This window comes from Tachypleus tridentatus, chromosome 11 (assembly GCF_004210375.1).
Source record: "Tachypleus tridentatus isolate NWPU-2018 chromosome 11, ASM421037v1, whole genome shotgun sequence".
NCBI classification, from domain to species: Eukaryota; Metazoa; Arthropoda; class Merostomata; order Xiphosura; family Limulidae; genus Tachypleus; species Tachypleus tridentatus.
Window position 1 is genome coordinate 30707439 of NC_134835.1, and position 20667 is coordinate 30728105.

The 20667-nt window shown below is 35.1% G+C and overlaps 1 protein-coding gene across 1 annotated transcript; it reads right to left on the reverse strand.

The window, feature by feature from the left end:
- Positions 1-1273: 1273 nt before the first annotated feature.
- LOC143231860 (uncharacterized) lies at positions 1274-20132 on the reverse strand. Its single transcript, XM_076466599.1, has 5 exons — positions 18232-20132; positions 16681-17023; positions 7828-7973; positions 5432-5672; positions 1274-4403 (listed from the first exon to the last, which is right to left on the reverse strand). Exons 1-5 carry the CDS (start codon positions 18304-18306, stop codon positions 3922-3924), a joined length of 1287 nt encoding a protein of 428 aa, XP_076322714.1. The 5' UTR covers positions 18307-20132; the 3' UTR covers positions 1274-3921.
- Positions 20133-20667: the final 535 nt, after the last annotated feature.

A 20667-nucleotide genomic window follows, 5' to 3' on the forward strand; every position in this document is an offset into this window, starting at 1 on the left:
GGATATTTTATTCACCTATTGAGTTGTGTTCCATACAAAAACCTTATTCGCACCTAACACCTTAGACTTAAGACTTATTCTTGTAGTTAGTCAGTATTTGTAATATACTGAATGTCCTAAAATAAATATATCAACAAATAGAAGGTTTGGTTTGTTTTGAATTTCGAACCCGTGACCTGTATATTATGCCCTAAGTACCAGGACACTTTCAATAATCTTCAACCACCATTTTATTACAGCATTAAAAATTACAGAAATTCAATTCTCCATCATTGCATTTGAGAGTTTTGTTACAATAAGCATTCGTTGTTTGTTAAGAAATGAGAAGTTAACCTCTTTTAAACAATGGCTTGGTTTGTTTTGAATTTCACACAAAGCTACACAAGGGCTATCTGCACTAGCAATCCCTAATTTTGCACTGTAAGACTAGAGGGAAGGCAGCTAGTCATCACCACCCACCACCAACTCTTGGGCTACTCTTTTTCCAACAAATAGTGGGATCCATCATCACATTATAACGCTCCTGCAGCTAGAAGGGCAAGCATGTTTGGTGTGACAGGGACTTGAACTCATGACCCTCAGATTACGAGTCGAGTACCTTAACCACCTGGCCATTCATTATTCGTGAATGCGTTTCATTGCAGATTTACAGAACTGGGCCTATTTTGAGTAAAATAAAATCTCATAAAAAGTTCCCCCCATTTCACCCTTTTGAACTCTGGATCTTCATCTTCGAGGCTTTCTAAAACAAAAGTCAATTATAACAAAACAACGGATCCTGATGAACTGAAACTTCGTTTCTGTGATGCTGTCTTATCCATTTTTACAGCTGTTATGAAAATCACGTTCTCAGAGTAATCTTGGTAAGAGTTAATGGTGGAAGAAATTTGAAGTTTATTTATTAAGTAAAACTTAGAAACCTTCAGAAGAGATTTTGTTTTGAACTTTGTTGTCTCAAATATTACTAATGTTATTTAACTTTCTTTCTGGTATATGCATTTTTCAACACCCTGTATTAGTAGCTTTAAAAAGAGTTCAAAATAATGCCATAAATGTATTTTATCATACTCAAACTTTTGAAATTTCACTTGATAATATAAATTACAACAAAATATTGATATTCACCACTGTGCATTTTATATTACATTGTCTAGTATCGGTCACATATATATGATATGATCGTCGATTTAACAGTTGAACAGTACTTTACATGACTGTAAAATCGTTTCATTTAATGGTCTAAATTCAGCTCAATTGTAAGAAATGTCAAGCCTTCAAAATTTAACTTTTTATTTTCATGGCTAACAAGTCAATGTTTCCATTTTGAAAATGGCATTTTCCAATACATTTTGACAAATTAACACAGAAGTAGAATTCATATAGTTGCAAAAACACTTAAGAATTAAACAAGTTATTCCACACCGCAAACAATTTTCATTTTACTCCATGGCACAGGCCGGTTTAACATCAGACATTCTAATATCAGTGACTAATAAAAGACATCAAATTTTACTGTGAAAATATTCACCTGTATAGCTATAGAAAGATAGGATGAATGTTACCATGGATCAAATAAAGTACAAAAACCATCAACACTTGTTCATCCAATTCCAGAGGAGTTCAGCACCAGGTGAAAGGTCAAAGAATATGCTATTTTTCTTCCCCTCACAGAATCCCATCACTACATGGATTTGCAAAGTGCCCAGTTCAGCAGGCAGAGTTGTGACATCACTGATTCTGAACCATTGTAGTTTTTTTTTAAAGAAAGCATATCCTAGATCAGTTTAAATTTATATGTTGGGGAAGCCTCAAACGTTTTATTCCCATCAAGGGAGCCACAGGCAAGATGAGTTTGAGGAATCACACATCATTCTTTCTTTGAATATCTTCAGTCTTAAGAACATAAAATACATAAATATAAACCCAGTCAAACAATAAGATTTACCCAATTTTATACGTTCTTTCCATATACGAACAAATGTGGAGGTCAAATTAAGCATACCATGACCTTTCAAGTGGTATTCAACGTGCTATTATGTATTGTACCTCAAGAGTTATCAACTATTCATATTTACCCCTTATTGTTGACTCAGGAACTGTTCATGATAGAGCCCTACTAAAAGAAACTGTAGATATGTATTTAGGACGTCCTAGAAGTAATGAAAATTTAATATAACAAACTGTAAGAAAGAAGCGTATTTATTTTTCACACAAACATCACCTTGCACCCTGACTCACAAAACTGGCATTAGCAACTTACAGACACACAAGTACAAATACATTTGTAACATTCATGCAAATACATGTAGTTATTAAGAAATGCAGCCAACATTCTTGCTCCAATTAGAAGTTGGTTCATTGAATCAACCAGTGCACATCTGGTTAACACAGTAGTACAGAACCTCAACATTTCAACAACTGCACTGAAAAAACAGTGTCTTCATTCATATCCATCACAAATGGTACAAACTGTCTGAACCAACCAGTGCACATCTGGTTAACACAGTAGCACAGAACCTCAACATTTCAACAACTGCACTGAAACAACAGTGTCTTCATCCACATCCATCACAAATGGTACAAACTGTCTGAACCAACCAGTGCACATCTGGTTAACACAGTAGCACAGAACCTCAACATTTCAACAACTGCACTGAAACAACAGTGTCTTGATCCATATCCATCACAAATGGTACAAACTGTCTGAACCAATCAGTGCACATCTGGTTAACACAGTAGCACAGAACCTCAACATTTCAACAACTGCACTGAAACAACAGTGTCTTGATCCATATCCATCACAAATGGTACAAACTGTCTGAACCAACCAGTGCACATCTGGTTAACACAGTAGCACAGAACCTCAACATTTCAACAACTGCACTGAAACAACAGTGTCTTGATCCATATCCATCATAAATGGTACAAACTGTCTGAACCAACCAGTGCACATTTGGTTAACACAGTAGCACAGAACCTCAACATTTCAACAACGGCACTGAAACAACAGTGTCTTCATCCACATCCATCACAAATGGTACAAACTGTCTGAACCAACCAGTGCACATCTGGTTAACACAGTAGCACAGAACCTCAACATTTCAACAACTGCACTGAAACAACAGTGTCTTCATCCACATCCATCACAAATGGTACAAACTGTCTGAACCAACCAGTGCACATCTGGTTAACACAGTAGCACAGAACCTCAACATTTCAACAACTGCACTGAAACAACAGTGTCTTCATCCACATCCATCACAAATGGTACAAACTGTCTGAACCAACCAGTGCACATTTGGTTAACACAGTAGCACAGAACCTCAACATTTCAACAACTGCACTGAAACAACAGTGTCTTCATCCACATCCATCACAAATGGTACAAACTGTCTGAACCAAGTATTAAAGCAACACTCACCAAGTCTTAGTTACACTAACAATCAGAGATCATGTATAATGCCTTCTCAATGAACAAAACAAGAAGTAATAATACAAGTCCAAATATTACAATAGCTTTTTTGAAAATAAGAAAAAAATATATTATGTACAAAAATTAGTACATCATGAAAAGTTACAGTTCGTATAAACACAACATTGCTGTTGCACAAGTTGTTTCATTTTGCCTTTGAGTAAAGATGAATCATTTTTCATTACAAAGTATCCCTTTTTTCAAAACATCTTAAAAGATATTTTGTACTACATATAATTAAGTGTATATACAATTATGGATATATCTATATTTTACTCACAACTACAATTAAAAGCTATTATTAGTCTTTCAGAATTATATTTTCAACAATGAAAAAAAAATGTAGCTTTGTAAAGTGAAAAACATAAGACTCTAGTGGCTCAACAGAATCAAATTCTCTGCTCAATTAGCTTGTGAAAAGTAGAGGAATTTGGAAACATTTCAGATTTTTATGTGTGAACTGTTAACCTGCTGAACCTTTTGTATATTGTAACCCCAAGCATCACAAAAAGCAAGAAAAATAAAGCACCACCAGCCAGAGATAATTCTAATGAAGTGTTCAGAGAGCTGTATTTTGTGACATGTTCTTCTCTATGTTTCAGCATCTTCCACAAAATTACAGACATCTGCGATATAAAGGTAGGAACGTAAGAACAGCCAAAATAGCTCAGAATAAAAGTAGCAATGCTTACTATGTTTAAAAACACAAGAATGACAATAGTGGGCATTGAAAGACAAAGAGATTGCCACAGATTTCGAAGAGAGAAACCACAGAGAAATAGCACAAAAGACTGCTTCAGTGTTGGTAGTTTCCGTCGATGGTAATTAGGTGTCCACGGCAAAGGAGTGACTTGCGAGCTAATACGAGCCTCAGAATGCAAGCACGATTGATAGTAAATTGGGAATTGAGATCTCACTTTCTCGCCACATTCTGTAAAAAGAAATTAAGTTTCCCAAAATAAAGTCATATATATATATATATAATTTGTTATTTTAACTTAAAAATAAACCAAAACCAAAACAAATTAAACAAAAAATGCTGCATCAACTGAAAAGGTCCCAGAGTGCTAGCTACAATGTGGAATTATAAAATGTATCCTAGGTTTTGGAGATGACTGCAGAAGTAGGGCCCACACAAAGGTGGGGATACACCGTCCGTCAGTCTTAACCTCCATCAATTATCATTAAAAAGTTATTAAACCTCCATTGCATTTTGTTTTTTACAGATGGAATATAAATTTTTCCAAACAATCTTATGTAGTAAAATTATGAGACAAATGTCTACTGTAATTTTAAATATCAGATACTTGGCATCATAAGGTGTTTTGTTTTTTCCCCATAATGAGATAATGTTTGTAATGTTCATAAACTCAAAATTACACTTCTGCTGTCCCTTCTTATGAAAAACTTAAAACTAACAGTTTTTTTCCAATGTCTTATTAACAACTTGTGTCTCAGTTCCCATTTCTAAACCTTTATCATAAATAATTGTACAATATATACTTTCCATGATACAACAGTAGCCAATTATACAAAACTGATTTTCTGAAACATTTTGGTGATAAAATTGTTAAGATAAATTTTTCATTAATAGTTTTTCGTAGACACCAAACCAATTGTGGAATACAAGACATGAATTATTCACATATTTTCTTTCCGGCACCCCTGGTAACATTAATTACATATTCATACGCTGAAAAGACAGCATTTGGAAAAGTACGTTTTATGTAATTGTTTTACAGAACTAGGACAGCAGAAGACTTACAGGAAAAAGAAAAGACCTCTTAAGTAAGTTAATAACATCAAAACCTAAAACCAACTACTAGAGTTTTATTTTTAATCAACTCAAATCTGAAAAATAAGAAAATAAAAATCTATGATTCATGTACAAGGGCAGTTAGTTTCTAGCAAACTGAATGAAAGTATGGTTGTGAAAAATGCATCAAAGTGATTACTTACCTTTGTTAACTTCACAATAACCAATTTGCTGACGACACATAGGGCAGTAAGTTTTGGTGGGATTAGGCTTAGCTATTCTTCTCAGACAAACTTCACAGAACACGTGACCACATGGTTGACAGGTAAAAGGACTTATAAAAAAGTCTAAACATACTGGACAAGTAAGTGAAACAGTTATGCTTGAATCTACACTGGAAACCTCTTTTTCAGAACTCTTGTCTGTAGATGAAGTCACCTCTTTCTGAGAAATATTTTTTAGGTTACAACAATTTTCTTTTTTTTATACCCTATCATACAAAATAATGTTTTTTGTAAATGCTGTGGTACTGTAAGAATAAAATACTTGCACAATAATTATGGATAGCTTTCTAATAATACACCATCAAGCAACTAAGAATATAACACTCTGGCCTACATATAGTGATAACAGATATCACAAGCTTAAGACTTAATAAACTTTACACTTCAAGTTACAAATGGTGACTAAGAAATAATAATTAGTTATGATTTGTAGGTAGCCTTCACTGAAAAGGTTTCTGTCTGCAAGAGACGGATGTCTAAATATGATTGGACAATCTATAACTTTTTCCTTAATAAACCTGCCTAAAACTATTAACCAAAAATAAATTATTTTAAAAAATATATTAAAATTTGCTTGGAAATGGAAAGCCAGAAAATATTGGATCAAATTCCATTGATAAATGTAACTTAGTTTTAAAAACTGATAAGGTTAACAAAAAAACAAAAACAAAAAAAAAACAAAAAAATTGTACAACACAACTTTAATACCTAGAAATAAATGGATGCCAAAACAGAAATAGAGCTGCAAGGTATCTACTACAAACAAATCAAAAGATTCAAAGATACAAGTAAAAGACAGCTTATTTTACAAAGAACTTAATGCCATTTTATTAGGATTTACCAAAAGAGAGAGTTGTAGATATCACATGAAGCAGATATTCTACTTAGCGCCATCTCTTGACAGCATTCAACAGAAAATTATTTCTCAGTATACAGTAAGTCTAAGGCCTTGATAAAAGTCTAAATTAACCTAAAACTTAATTTCACTTAAAAAACAAATTACTATACATGCATACTTACACTTCAAGGGAATCACAACAATTTACTACCATAAAATATAATTCACAGTTTAAAATACTATTAATATATAGTTTTCACCCACATGAATATTTGAAACAGAAATGAACTTTTCCCATAACTGGTGGGCAAAATAATGTTCAACTATAAAAGAGTTCAAATCTAAACAGTTTCAGTATTTTAACACTTCTGAATTCTTCTAGGTTTAATAATATCAACTAACACCAAACAAAATGTAAATTTATTACAGTTTTCCTGAAGGTGCATACCTAACCTCTCAGCACAACTTTCTACTAAGATGCAATGTGTTAGAGGACTAGGTGGTATGACTATCCTACTGACTGAGGCCTAATGTTCGTTATGACCAACATTAATCTAATATGAGCTGAACCATGGATATCTTTGATCTTCCATAACAATTCAAAATAATATAAAATATTTTCACATTATTGTAACTACTGCTTTATTCTATTTATAACTGGTAGAGGTTCATTGCTGGACTTTCCAAGTAACATTATGTTGGCATAAACCAACCATTCCACTATTTTGACAAATGGTTAGCCAAAATTACCATTTCTGATTATTATTATTACTTACAATTACTCCAAGTAAACAAAATATTGTTCTTTGTCATTAAGCACAACCCTCGATAATGGACTATCTGTGGTCTCACTTGCCACATTTTAGACCTACAAGTTTTTGTTCACTTGATTAACTTTAATGATTGGGTGGTTGGGGTGGCTAGTGATTCAAGGGTCCTGGGGTTTAGTGAAAACTACTAAGACTATCTGTTAACTGTCACTAACATTGAAATGCTGACCACAAAGAAGTGAAACTGGCTGTCTTTATTTTTTGTCCTTGCACTGCTAACTATACAGAAAGCAACTGGTTGAAACACCTGCCACCAACATTTTTCTACATTATTATTTCTAACTTATTTATATATACTATGATAAGAGAAATGCTGGGCCACCAGTTAATCAATCAATTAACAAATACAACTAATTATGCTGGTCAACTATACACATCTATTTTCATATACGATTGTTACAAAGAAAATCAGATTACATGAAAGTTAATTTAATCTTAAAAATGATTATTTCTATTCACTTATTTGTCTTCATTATTCTCATGTTTTAAGTTACAACAGCATCATTCATATACATTTTCAAACTTGCAATATATTAATTCTTGCTATAGGTTACGTTAAACACATTTACGTAACAAATAAACAAATCACAAAACACTAACTAGGCAAACACACAGTTAGGACAAAAATTACAATTCTGAAAAAGCACCTGGTTTGGTAAGACTTCAGGTTGGTTACTTCCCCTGTTCTTGATAGGTTTGTTAGTGATGGCCCTTTCTTCACTCAATAAAGGTTGATTGTTAGTATCACTAAAGTCTCCCCCCATTGTACCAAGTAGACTGAAGCTGTCCAACCCTATAAAGAAAGGATAGTACAGCTTCAGTATGAGGGTTAGTTATTCAATGCAAGGTTTCTACAGAATGAAGAATTTATCTCACATTGCACCACAGAAACCATTAACACACTGGACAGATGATGAAGTCATCACAAAATTAGGTAGCTATACACATACTTTATTAACCCTAATATATTATTCAGTAGGAACACGTGTACTTAAAAAAAGAAAAACTTGCTATAGATATACTTTATTAACCCTAATATATTATTCAGTAGGAACACATGTACCTTTATTAACCCTAATATATTATTCAGTAAGAACACATGTACTTAAAAAAACTTGCAGATTATTAAATTAACATAATTTGCATACTCTAGGAATGATTAGACTTTAGAGAATTAAAAATAAATAATCACTTGTGATAATTATACATTACCAAATAATTAACAAGTACACCTCAGGAAAAATTATTGGATGTCATGTATATGCACAAATACATATTATAGGAAATTGTAATATACTATTTGTTTTTGTTTAGTTTCACACAAAGCAACACAAGGGCTATCTGCACTAGCCGTCCCTAATTTAGCAGTGTAAGACTAGAAAGTTGGTTGGTTGATTTTGTGTTTTATGGCACAAAGCAGCTTGGCTATCTGTGCCAAACATTTGGTAAAAAGTTTAAATTAAAGTAAATAAAATTAATAGAAGGAAATTAAGTTAAAAAAACATAGCATGAAACCAATGTTTACATCTAGTCTACAACGTTAAGAGAAAAACTATACTAATACAAGTTGTAAAGGACTTTCTGTAGCATAAATGTAATTATCATAACTCACCAGGAAGACTAACAGGTAAGTAAAAAACCACCACCAGTCACCTGAAGTTGGCCTTTCCAGTTCTGGTTCCTGTTTATTTGACATTATAGCCATTTCCAAAAAGTAATAAAAGTAGTAGCAAAATTTTAATAACAACTTGCCAGGAAGACTAACAGGTAGTTCAAACAGCAGTGTTAGTCACCTGAAGTTGGCCTTTCCAGTCCTGGTTTCATGTTATTTAACGTTACGGCCATTTTCTAATTTCAAATCGAACTAGATGGACTTTGATTCTTAAAAGGAAATCACATTAAAAAAGGTCTAATGTATAAATTAAAAAAACTTAAATAGCATTAAAAAGATTAATGGCCTTTAAAAAACTAAAACATTACCAAGGTGGACAGTGTCACCATCACCAATAACACTGTCTAACCTTATGGACAAACCTTGGGACAGAACATGCTTAAAATGGTGCCGTCGTTGTGAATCGTAACAATGACAAGAAAATAAAATGTGGCTTTTTACAGTATCCAGAAAAACTGGATAAAAGTAGATGTTAAAGAGAAATGGGCCAGTCACTTTTCAATATCGGCAACAATAGAGTGTCACCATCACCAATAACACTGTCTAACGTTATGGACAAACCTTGGGTCAGAACATGCTTAATATGGTGCCGTCGTTGTAAATCGTAACAATGACAAGAAAGTAAAATGTGGCTTATTGTGATCTGAGTGTTACACAAACTACACACTGGTGCATCAGTTCCTGATAAAAGAAAACGATGAGTTAAGAAACTGTGATCAATGCATAGTTTAGATAGAACAGCTTCTTTCCGATCTTTACGGGAAGTAAGACGGCCAAAGCCCAACATAGGGTTTTATTTGGAAAAGCTTGTTTTTGCGTTGCTTACTCCAAGTCGACTGCCAGCTGGCATGGAGCCAAGCCTTGAATACAGGACCGTAGTCCATGTATGGAACAGGCACAACAGTGATAATGCCAGAGCAGATAGATTTAGCTACAGTGTCAGTGAGCTTGTTCCCGCGAATACCAACGTGGCCCAGTATCCAGAAAAACTGGATGAAAGTAGATGTTAAAGAGAAATGGGCCAATCACTTTTCAATATCGGCAACAACATGGTGTCAACTAACGTGAAGCAATTCCACGGCCAGTAAAGAACTATGGCAAGTCAGCATAAATAGTGCAGTTTGAGTACTGCTAAGCTTCTATGTGATTCAGGGCAAGAAAAATGGCATACACTTCAGCAGTGAACACAGAAGCTGTAGAGGGGATTCTGCATGCAACAACCAAACCACAACAAACCATGGCAGAGCTCACACAGTCATCTGATTTCGAACCATCTGTATAAACAGGAATGGAAGGATGGTTCAAAAGATGTTCAGCAAATAGCAGACAGTATTTCCAATCAGGAATGTCAGCTTTTCTCAGGTGACTTAAAGACAGGTCACATTTGGGGACTGTAAGAAGCCATGGTGGTATGGGCTGACCAGTGGATATAGCAATGTTATCCAAGGACAGACCCAATTCACCCAACTGCACCTGGATACAAAGGCCAAAAGGAGCAATGGCAGATCATCTGTTCTGAAAAAGTATGGCCCACCGAGGAAAAAAAACACAATCCCAGGTGGAATAATTTGGTAAGGAACAAAGTTTTGAAGCATATAGTAAAGACAGTTGCAGACAGCAGAGGTGCAAAGGAGGTTCATGAGACTATGTATAAGCTCTGAACTGGAGAAGTGTGGAAAGCTCCAGTGTAAAGCTAAAGTCCTTAATGATAAATGGAGTCCAGCATCTTTAAGATCAAGGTTCTGTCAGAGCCATAGACCAGTGATCCACAGTCGAGTTTCGATTGAATAAGAGCATAATATATCTCTAGCCTAGAACAACGATCTGCTTCCCAAGTGGTGGAAGAGAGGACACAGGCAGCACAACTTCACCAATACGGAGTTCAGGGTCAGGATGAATATCCTGTTGGCAGCAAAACTGCATGTAAACAGTTTTAGAGAGAGAGAAGTTAAAGCCATTAGCTGTGGTCCATTTCAGCAAACGAGTGAGGGCAGTCTGTAGCTGCCGCTCAATATACCTCATGTTTGACGACTGACGTGAGGTGTGAATGTTGTCTACATGGAGCCCGTTTGCAACAGTGAGAGGGAGTTGTTCAATGATGGCATTAATTTTTATACTGAAAAGTGCGACACTCAGAACACAGCCCTGAGGGACCCCAAGCTCCTGTAGAAAAGAATGGAAAAATGTCGAACCCACACAAACTTGGAATCTCCTGTCCATTAAAAAATTTTTAATAAAAATTGGCAAATGGCCACGCAACCCGTACAAATGGAGGTCTCGCAAAATGTCATACCTCTATGTTGTATCATAACCCTTCTAAACGTCAAAGAATATTGATACAAGATGTCGTTTGAAAAAGCCTTCTCTAATTGACATTTCAAGACAAATCAGGTGGTCCATGGTAAAGCGCTGTCATCAGAATCCACACTCAGTGGGCGAGAGGAGATTGTATGATTCGAGAAACCAAACAAGGAAAGCATTAACCATCCTTTCTAAGGTCTTATAGAGACAGCTTGTCAAAGCAATTGGATGGTAGTTTGAAGGAATCTTGGGATCCTTCCCAGGCTTAGAGATAGGTAGGACAATAGCCTGGCACCAGGCATCAGGAAAAACATTCTCCTGCCAGATCCAGTTAAAAACAATCAGAAGAATAGCAAGAGAAGCAGGAAATAGATGGCGCAGCATTTCATAGTGTACATCATCATGTCCAACTGATGTACAGCCAGACCAATGATGGGCCAGTTTGAGTTCCACTAGCGTAAAGGGACGATCATAGTTATAGAAACAATCAGCTCGAAAGGAAAGAGGTCATCACTCTGCCCGGGTATTGATGCCTAAGAAAGTGGAGGAAGAAGCAGAAGTGCTAGATACCCAGCAAAAGTTTTCACCTGGTATCAGCTACTTCCTGGCCATCAGAGAGCAAGATCAAGAGGGGGACAGAGTTATATTGCCCACTGATCTTTCGAATCTTGTCCCACATGACTTTGGAACTGGTGGTAGAAGATATGCTGGTTGTGAACTTAATCCAAGATGGCAAGATCAAGTTCTGTAAGAGCAGTGAAAGAGGGCCAGTTTGCATGATCCAGCTTCCACCTGGGCATGCAGGTCAAATAGCATCGACCATGGCCAGTCTTTCTCAAAATTATAGGAAATTGATCACTGCTTGATGAATTATTTTCAACCCTCCATGAAAGTGAGAGAACAATGAAGGGGAGCAAATTGAGAGATCAACAGCAGTAAAGAACTGATTATTAAAGTCTCCCAAAATTAAAAAGGGAGATAGCAACTGTTCAATGAGAGCAACAAGATCTGATTGATCATATGTCTCTCCAGGTGACAGGTAGAGAGAACAAACAGTGATGGTATGACCCAAGGAAACACAGATGGCTACAGTCTCCAAGGATGTGTCGAGTGGCAAAGACAGGGTGGGTGCAGTTCCATTGTATCAAGGTGGCCATTTTTAATGATGTGTTGGTGAATAGGGTGGAGAACCCTTCTGTTTATGACCATGTCTTTTTTCCTTACTGTCCTTATTCAAGGGAGGTCTATCGACCTCCATGGGTCCTGCCCTGGGTCAATTGGGCAGGTCTTTTCTGTTGAAAGGGGATTCCAGTGACTGAGGATGTGAACAAATGATCATTTTGCATCTTGAGGTGGGAGAAGATGTTTGAGGAAATGCCTATATCTGGAACAAAAGAAAGTGGATCTTTGGATTTGTTGGAATGTATGTAAGGGACAGAGATGGGTGTTGAAGTTGATTCATCAACTTTTTTTACCATGGAGGTCAAAAGACTTTTCATTTGTTTTGAGAATGATTCGTTTGGAGGCACAGAGAGATCTGTCTGCACTCCCACTGTAGTTGTGGAACAAAGTGCAGTAGCATACGTCCAAGATGAAGTGGTGGACAGCAACTTTCGAGCCTCGGGATAAAGAATGTTATCAATCGTTTTCAAATGCTGCACCTCTTTTTTTCTTCCAACCATTTAAGGCAAGAACAAAAGTAGGACAGGTAAGAGCCATTGCAAGTAATGCAATAAGGGTCCGTTTCACACTCACAGGCATCATGGTCTTTGCCACCACAAAGAGCACACGTAAATAAACCACAACATGATGTCTTTGAGTGACCAAACCACTGTCACTGGAAACATCAGAGAGGGTTTGGAATGTATGGCTGCACCTTCCAATTAAGATAACATGCCTTGATGGTGGCAGGTGGATGTGATGATGTAAATTTCAGAATGATGATATCAGTCAGCATCATAATTCCATCTTTGCAAGTGGAGATACGCCTCACTGCAGAAACTCCTTGAGTGGAGAAACCAGCAAGAATCTCTAACTTGGGGATGTTCTTCAAATCCCTCTCAACAATAACTCCTCATGATGAATTCAAAGTAGCATGAGGTGTAACCTCAATAGGTATATCCCCAATTGCCTTTGAATACAAGAGGAGTTCACTGTGTTGAGATGTGGATGTTTCCACCAATATGTCACCAGATCTAAGCTCCTTTACTGACTTTGGAGAGCCAATAAAGTCCCTCTAGTCCCTTTTGAATGAAAAAGGGAGACATTTGCTCTAAAGGTTTGTCTGAAAGAGAATGTAGTATCAGAAAAAGAGGTACAACAGGTGTTACAGATGTTGAAGATTGCTGCTCAGAGTCTTCAAGATGTGATCGTTTACCTATGGGCTGTTTTTTCACTATTTTATTTAAGTTTTAATTTGGAGGATTCATAATAAAAAAAAGGGAAATTTCGGGGCCCACTGACCCCATCCACTTCGAGGGGATGCACTACAATGTCAAACAAGGACACTGCAGCAATGCCAGGGTTTCCTGAGCACTCTATACCCAATCATCAGCATCAGATACAACATCCACAACACCTGTTGAGAACATCCAACACTAGTACTTGGTTGACCCTAGCCGAAGTGAACCAGCTGATTGATCCAATGGGGGCTACCCCAAGGCTGCCCATCTACAGGAATTCAAGGCCAAAGTGGTGTGTTAGGGTTGAATCACTCAACCACCAGAATCCTCCCTTCCCCTCCACGGGTCGCCATGCACAGCAAACACGTGGGTGGATGTTTAGATCAAAAAGGACATAAACTGAAAGAACAGAATCTTCCCTGGGAGGTCCCCTCACCACGTACAGGAATTCACACCGAGTGAAAGACTAGAGGGAAGGCAGCTAGTCATCACCATCCACCAATTCTTGGGCTACTCTTTTACCAACAAACAGTGGGACTGACCATCACATTATAATGCCCCAACAACTGAAAGGGCAAGCATGTTTGGTGTGATTGATATTTGATAAGAAAAGAAGAATACTTGATAAGCATTTTTAGAATTACATAGACATTCATTATATAAAGCACACTTATGTTTATATGAAAACTAAATTATTCTTTGGATTAAAACACAAGAGGTATATACATGTACAAAAAACATTTATAGAAAAATGGCAATTTGCATAGACTGGTACAAAAACATATGTACTGTAAAACTGAAATATACTTCAGTTTTTTAGAACAAGGTTTTTTTAGGACTGATAGACATTTGAATATACTATATTAATTTTGGAGCCTCACCATGTCATAACAATTCATGTTATGTCTGGTCATGCTCTATCTGATGGCAACTCAACAGCCCTGCTATGTAAGATTGTCATGTCCAAAGCACACCATATTCCCCTGCAGGTATTCTATAATCCATCTTGTGTACAAGCATGGCAGTTTCCCAGCACCCATTTCAACAGTCCAACTGTACAGAAATCCTTAAGAACTGTATATGGTGACTTGACAATATGTATTTGTATGAAATACCATGAATACTGAACATCACTTCTCCAGCTGCAGTGGATGGGTTTATTATGTTATTTAGCATGTAGCTCTCTCAATGTTTTATAAAGTTTAAAATTTGTATCACTCAGTATTCTTTCTTACACTCAGCATCTGAAATCTAAGCTGATTTTAACTTTTGTACTTCATAAAAGTAACAATTTCCTCTCTTACTTATTTATTCATAATTACTATTACTATTTCAGGGGTCTCCAAACAAGTGAAAGGTTAGAAATGCTAACACGTTACTGTAACATTGAAGCTTCATAACACAAGCATCATTTTTATTGACTTTTAATAACATCATGATCAACTTGTACTTTAATAACTCCATAAGCAGCATGAAACTAGAAAATGGTAAGAACTCCCTTTTTCACTAGAAGAAAATGAGTTGGAGAATCCGAGGGAACATCATCAATAGGCGAACATGAAACTATTTTGAAAAGCAGGCCATACCAACAATCCTCCAAACAATAAAACCACATGAGCAGTAAGTGATGGACCCGAGAAGGTGTGGCAAACAAAAAGTTCCTATGAACTGGGTCATAAGGAGAAGACAATACTCAATTGATATTCACGTCAAAAATGGACCCTCAAATGAAAAGATGAGTGGGTCTGAGACAGAACTTCAAATTGAACTATCAGTTCACCTATGGCACCACAGGACTAGCTACCATGGAGGATTACCTGATTCTTGTTAGAAATAAGCCAGAACAAGTCAACCATCCATGTAAAAATGAAATCACAGTCCCTGAGCATGGAAATGCTTTGCAAAAGCCCAGATTGTTAGACAAAACATGTAAAGTACCAGGGCAAGTCCTAAAAAAAGGGCCCAAAATTGTTAAATTACCTAGATATTGACAAATTGAAGATATGAACCAGACTGAGGTGATAGCTATATATGTAGGTAAATTTTGGAGACACATCTAGATGTTATCCACAACACAAAAGAACACACCAATCCAAGGGGGACAAAATACTCCATGGTGAACTAGGATAGTAAAATGAAGTGGTTGAGACAAAACAAATCAGTTACTGGCTGCCAATCAATGGCTTTCTTGGGGACAACAAAAAAAGGCTGGAATAAAACCTTTTCAAGTATGAGGAACAGATACAATTGTCTGCTGCAAAAGCAATACCTGAACTGCTTCTAACAGATGTTGGAAGGTCACAAAATCTTGAGGAAAGAAGGAAAGAGAAACCAAAAATGGGGAGAGAAATGGGAACTGAAAACATACGAGGCACCAACACGCTACAATATGTGGAATGTTGGTAGAGCGATGTTAACTGAGGCTCAATAGCATCCAAATCAGTATCAGCATAACATTCCAAAACTGGAGCCATATGTAAATCCCTAAGAGATGTAAATAGACCCAAGCAAATATTGCATCATAACCTATAAAGTCCCAACAACAAGAAACTATGTAGTAAACAGCAGAGCTGAGAATAAAATATAGATTAAAGTGAAGGAGAGGTCGATAAAAGTATTTCCAGAAATCCCACAGGATTTCTGTGAACTTCAGTAGCAGGTGTATATAAAAATAACACTGTAAGAAGTCAGTAAAGGTAAAAAGTAAGGATAGAATGCACATGGATGATACGCACATGATTCAGGACTCTCAATTATGTTATCATTTTTCAAGAACTTCCACACCTGGAAATCGAACTTACAAACATCAAGGACCTACAAGAACCTTGCTATAGGTACAAAAAACATGTACAACTAGAAAAATTGCCACATGCTTAGATTTGATTCAAAAAATATTTAACTTACATATGGAATTGATGTTACTAATTCAAATCTGAATATTAATTGCACATTTCTTCAATATAAACAAAAAAAACACCTATGGCTTACCTAACATAATCCTTTAATATTTAGTTTTAGAACCTTGTATTTTACAAAATTCTTGGTGTAAAAAAAACCTTATTTGGTAAATCTATCAAAACTAGCATTAATAAGTAATTGAATCTTTAATATAAAACTTTAATTACCTTTTTCACATGTGTCACCTCTTTGGTTGTGTAAACAAACAGTTGAAAAGGGAAGAAGAGTTGTTGAACTAGATGTACCTTCTTCCCCACCAACACGTACAACTTCTCGGTCCGGGTCATTTTCCTGATGTTCAATTTCATACACTGGTGGAGACAATGCTGTTGTACCATGAACATTCTTGACTTGCAGTTTACCTGGGCAACAATCAACTTTACTTTTAACAACATGCACTGGTGGTAAAACAAATTCTTCACAGTTGCACTTGGACCCACAAACAAAGTCAAATGATCCAATCCTACAGTGGCATTTTGGGCAAGTAAGTTTTCCTTTAATCCAGTCTCCCTAAGAACAATAAATGTCATGAAAAATGGTTCATCATACACCCATATTTAGCACTGATATTAATCTTTGTAAATTATAAAATAACATGTACTACTTGTTTAATTGCATCTTTATTATGGTTATCAAAAATAATAATATAAAGAAACATTAAAACACTCATGTAAAGACAAACATTTTCATATTAATATGATAAATTAAATAAAACTGGTTAATATAGATTTCTCAACAATTATCCATTATTTGAAAACATATGTTTGTTTCTTATATGTTTTCTTGTAGCAAAGCCACATCAAGCTATCTGCTGATTCCACATAGAGGAATCAAACCTCTTATTTTAGTGTTGTAAATCTATAGACTTACTGCCATACCAGTGGGGGGCTATTTGAAAACATCTGGTAATTTTGCAGGATGGAGTGACTATGTCATACAAGTTGAATGTGAATTAACAATTTTTAATGAAAGCTGATCCCCAGTAGCATATAATATCCATTAATTGTTTTGTCCATTATCTGAAAATTCTACAGTTACACAAAATACCAGTGTATTTAAATTAATAATACACCCAGATATCTTTACTTTCTTTTGTGTATTATACACACAAAATTTAATGATACATTTTACACAGGAAACTATTCAGTTGTTATACTGCCACAAAGAACAAAATGTAGAGCTTTACCCACTAAAGGCCAGTAGTTATTTTGTGTCATCATGTGTAAAACATTTAACTGTCAGTAAACTGTACTTTATTAAGCATAATAATTGTGATTAACTGCTGATGTATTTAAGACATGTTGAAAAGTTTGCAAATGCAAAGGCCAGGAAAGAAAAACAACAACAACAAAAAACGTTTTGTCAGTTGAAGCATTTTATAAATGTAAATTTGTGATAAAATCAAACTTGCACCCATTTTGTTACACCTATTGTTGTTCTTATGTTGTATGTTGGTAATTAATTAAGTTCTTTGAGAAGGAATGGGACATGTGTAAACTTATAAGCCTACAATGCCAGTTCAGGTTAAAACACCTCAGATTTCAAATACCATTTAAAGTAAAATACAAATTTTTATATTATTATTGCCCTTTGGTTTTACGTTTTGCCAGTAATTTCGAGAAGTTAAACAGCAATTAATAATTATTTTGACTGCAGAAATACAAGTAATTACTTAAAAAACTGTATCAGATATTAAAGAACAAACAGAAGACACAAACTTGGTCAATCTGCTCAATAATCCAATCCTGCAATTTGTCTTCTTTCAAGTACCACACTGTATTGTTACTGCACATTGGCTGAAAACCCTCAGACGGGAGATTAACAGCATTTTCAAGAAACCTCTCTGACTTGCAATGGCTATTTACCACAATTTCTCCACAAAATAAAATCCTACGACATTTTTTTGCACTTAAATGTTGTTAAGCCCATCTTCTTCAACTAGGAAAATGACGTGAATATCACTGAAAAATATTATGATAAACATTATCATTTAATGGTAAATTGGTCAGTTACAAACCTTGTGCTTGTAAAAACAATCTTAAGAATCAGCAGTATAAAAATAGACAAAATACCCAATAAACCTACCCAGCCAAAATTAACCACTCGCTCCAAAGTTAACTCTTTGTATCCCTACATCTGTTCAACTATGAAGAAATACACAGCTTTAAATTACTCTTGCCTGAGGTCAAATCACAATAAGATCTACCAAAGAACAATTTTAGAACCAAATGTCATAGTTCAGATTTGATTTCAACATTCAAATTCCCACATTCAGTTAAATCTACGATAGTACTTGAAGCCAACAGTTATTGTTTGTGTGCTTCGTAAGTGTTGTAAACATTATAAGTTTTCATTAACTTTATATAAACATAGTAGGAATAAACTAAATCTTTTGAGAACAAATGAAACAGATAAAGTAACAGAAGGCCATTAATCCAACTGGAGTCAGTGTCATCCATAATTTCTTTTTTGAAATCCAGCTAAAATAATTATTTTGCTTTTGTAAATCTTTCTGTAGCAATAGTTTAAAAGGAAACAAGTTACAATACATCTTTATATCAATCACTTCCCAAGTCAATAGCTTATAGTGGAAATGTCTGAAAAAGAATAGATATAAATCTCACTACTGAAATCTAAAATCTAAGACCTCTTAAACATTCCACTACAAGAGACACACAACCATGACTAAAAGTATGATAAAGAGTGAAAAACAAGTGTTGAATACCTAAATCAAATTACTTCACTGATAGATTGTTTTGGCAGAGTATTCATGATGAAACTTTGTAGAATGGATGGCAACTGCCTGTTGTGGGGACCTGAAGAAAGGCAAAAGACTTTTGAATCATCCTCTACACTTATGTCTCTACAACAGGCAGTTTCCATCTATTCTACAAAGTTTCATCAAATTACTTCACATTCAATTGTTTTATGTCCTACAGGGGAAAGCCCAAAACTTTGAAATATATATCATCATACTCTAAGTTCCAAATTAGACCTCACAAGTGTTATAACGTTGATACAGGCGTTTTACTTTTGATTAAGTCACACCCGAGAGTAAGAGTCCTACGAAAATAACACGTTGGTAGTAATAAAATAGTTGGTTCAACTTATTTAAGCTAAGAATAGCAAATAATTTATTAAATCAAAATAATAATTCAGATCTTTGGTTTTTCTGTAACAGACAAAAACAACAAGATTTCGCTTTTCTAATTCTTATCTCAAGCTGTGAACAGAAAACAAAACCAAAGATTTAAACAAAAAAAAAAAATGAGGCAAGATGTTACAGAATAGTAATATTAATTACACTTTAAAGTTTAGAATACTACCATTGTATCAATAGTATTCGAGGTTGTGTGCCAAAAATACAGCCTTTAACAAAGGCTAAATGCAACTGAACAGCTGAGTTTACTTGTAAAGAATCCAATTATATATATATATACATATATATATATATATATGCAATACGACATTAAGTTATTAAAGTCACTAATGCTAAAAATAATTGAAATTGACTTTACATACGGTTGACAACAGTAGATTTTTATTAATTAAATCTAATGCCTTTAAATAACATTAAAAACCAAACCACTTCACACTCATTCACAATGGTATAATAAAATTTAATACCTTCCAAGAATGCCAACGTTTTATAAAGATTAACGCCATCTGTACTTTGGTCACATTTCTTATCAATATAAAATATTACTAAATACGAGGTAACAATTTCTATTTTATCTTTATTTATGATTCTGTTTATGGTTTATCCAATTTTATTCAGTTATTTGATGCAGCAGTATTTTTGTTTGCATTAAATTCTAGTTCACCTGCCTCCCAATGAAGATTAAATATTAAAGAAATTATTTTCATAAAGTCAGAAAACTTGCAGGTTGAGTGTGTTTGTGTGTTTTTCTTATAGCAAAGCCACGTAGAGCTATCTGCCGAGCCCACCGAGAGGAATCGAACCCGTGATTTTAGCATTGTAAATCCATAGACATACCGCTTTTCTAGCGGGGGACCATGCAGGTTGAAGAAGTATTGATAGAAATGAAATAGAAACCCTATAAAAATGAATAGGGTTCATGAGCAATATAAATTATTTTAATATTACGACTCCAACACGAGCTTTCCCTAATACATACAAGTACATGCGTTAT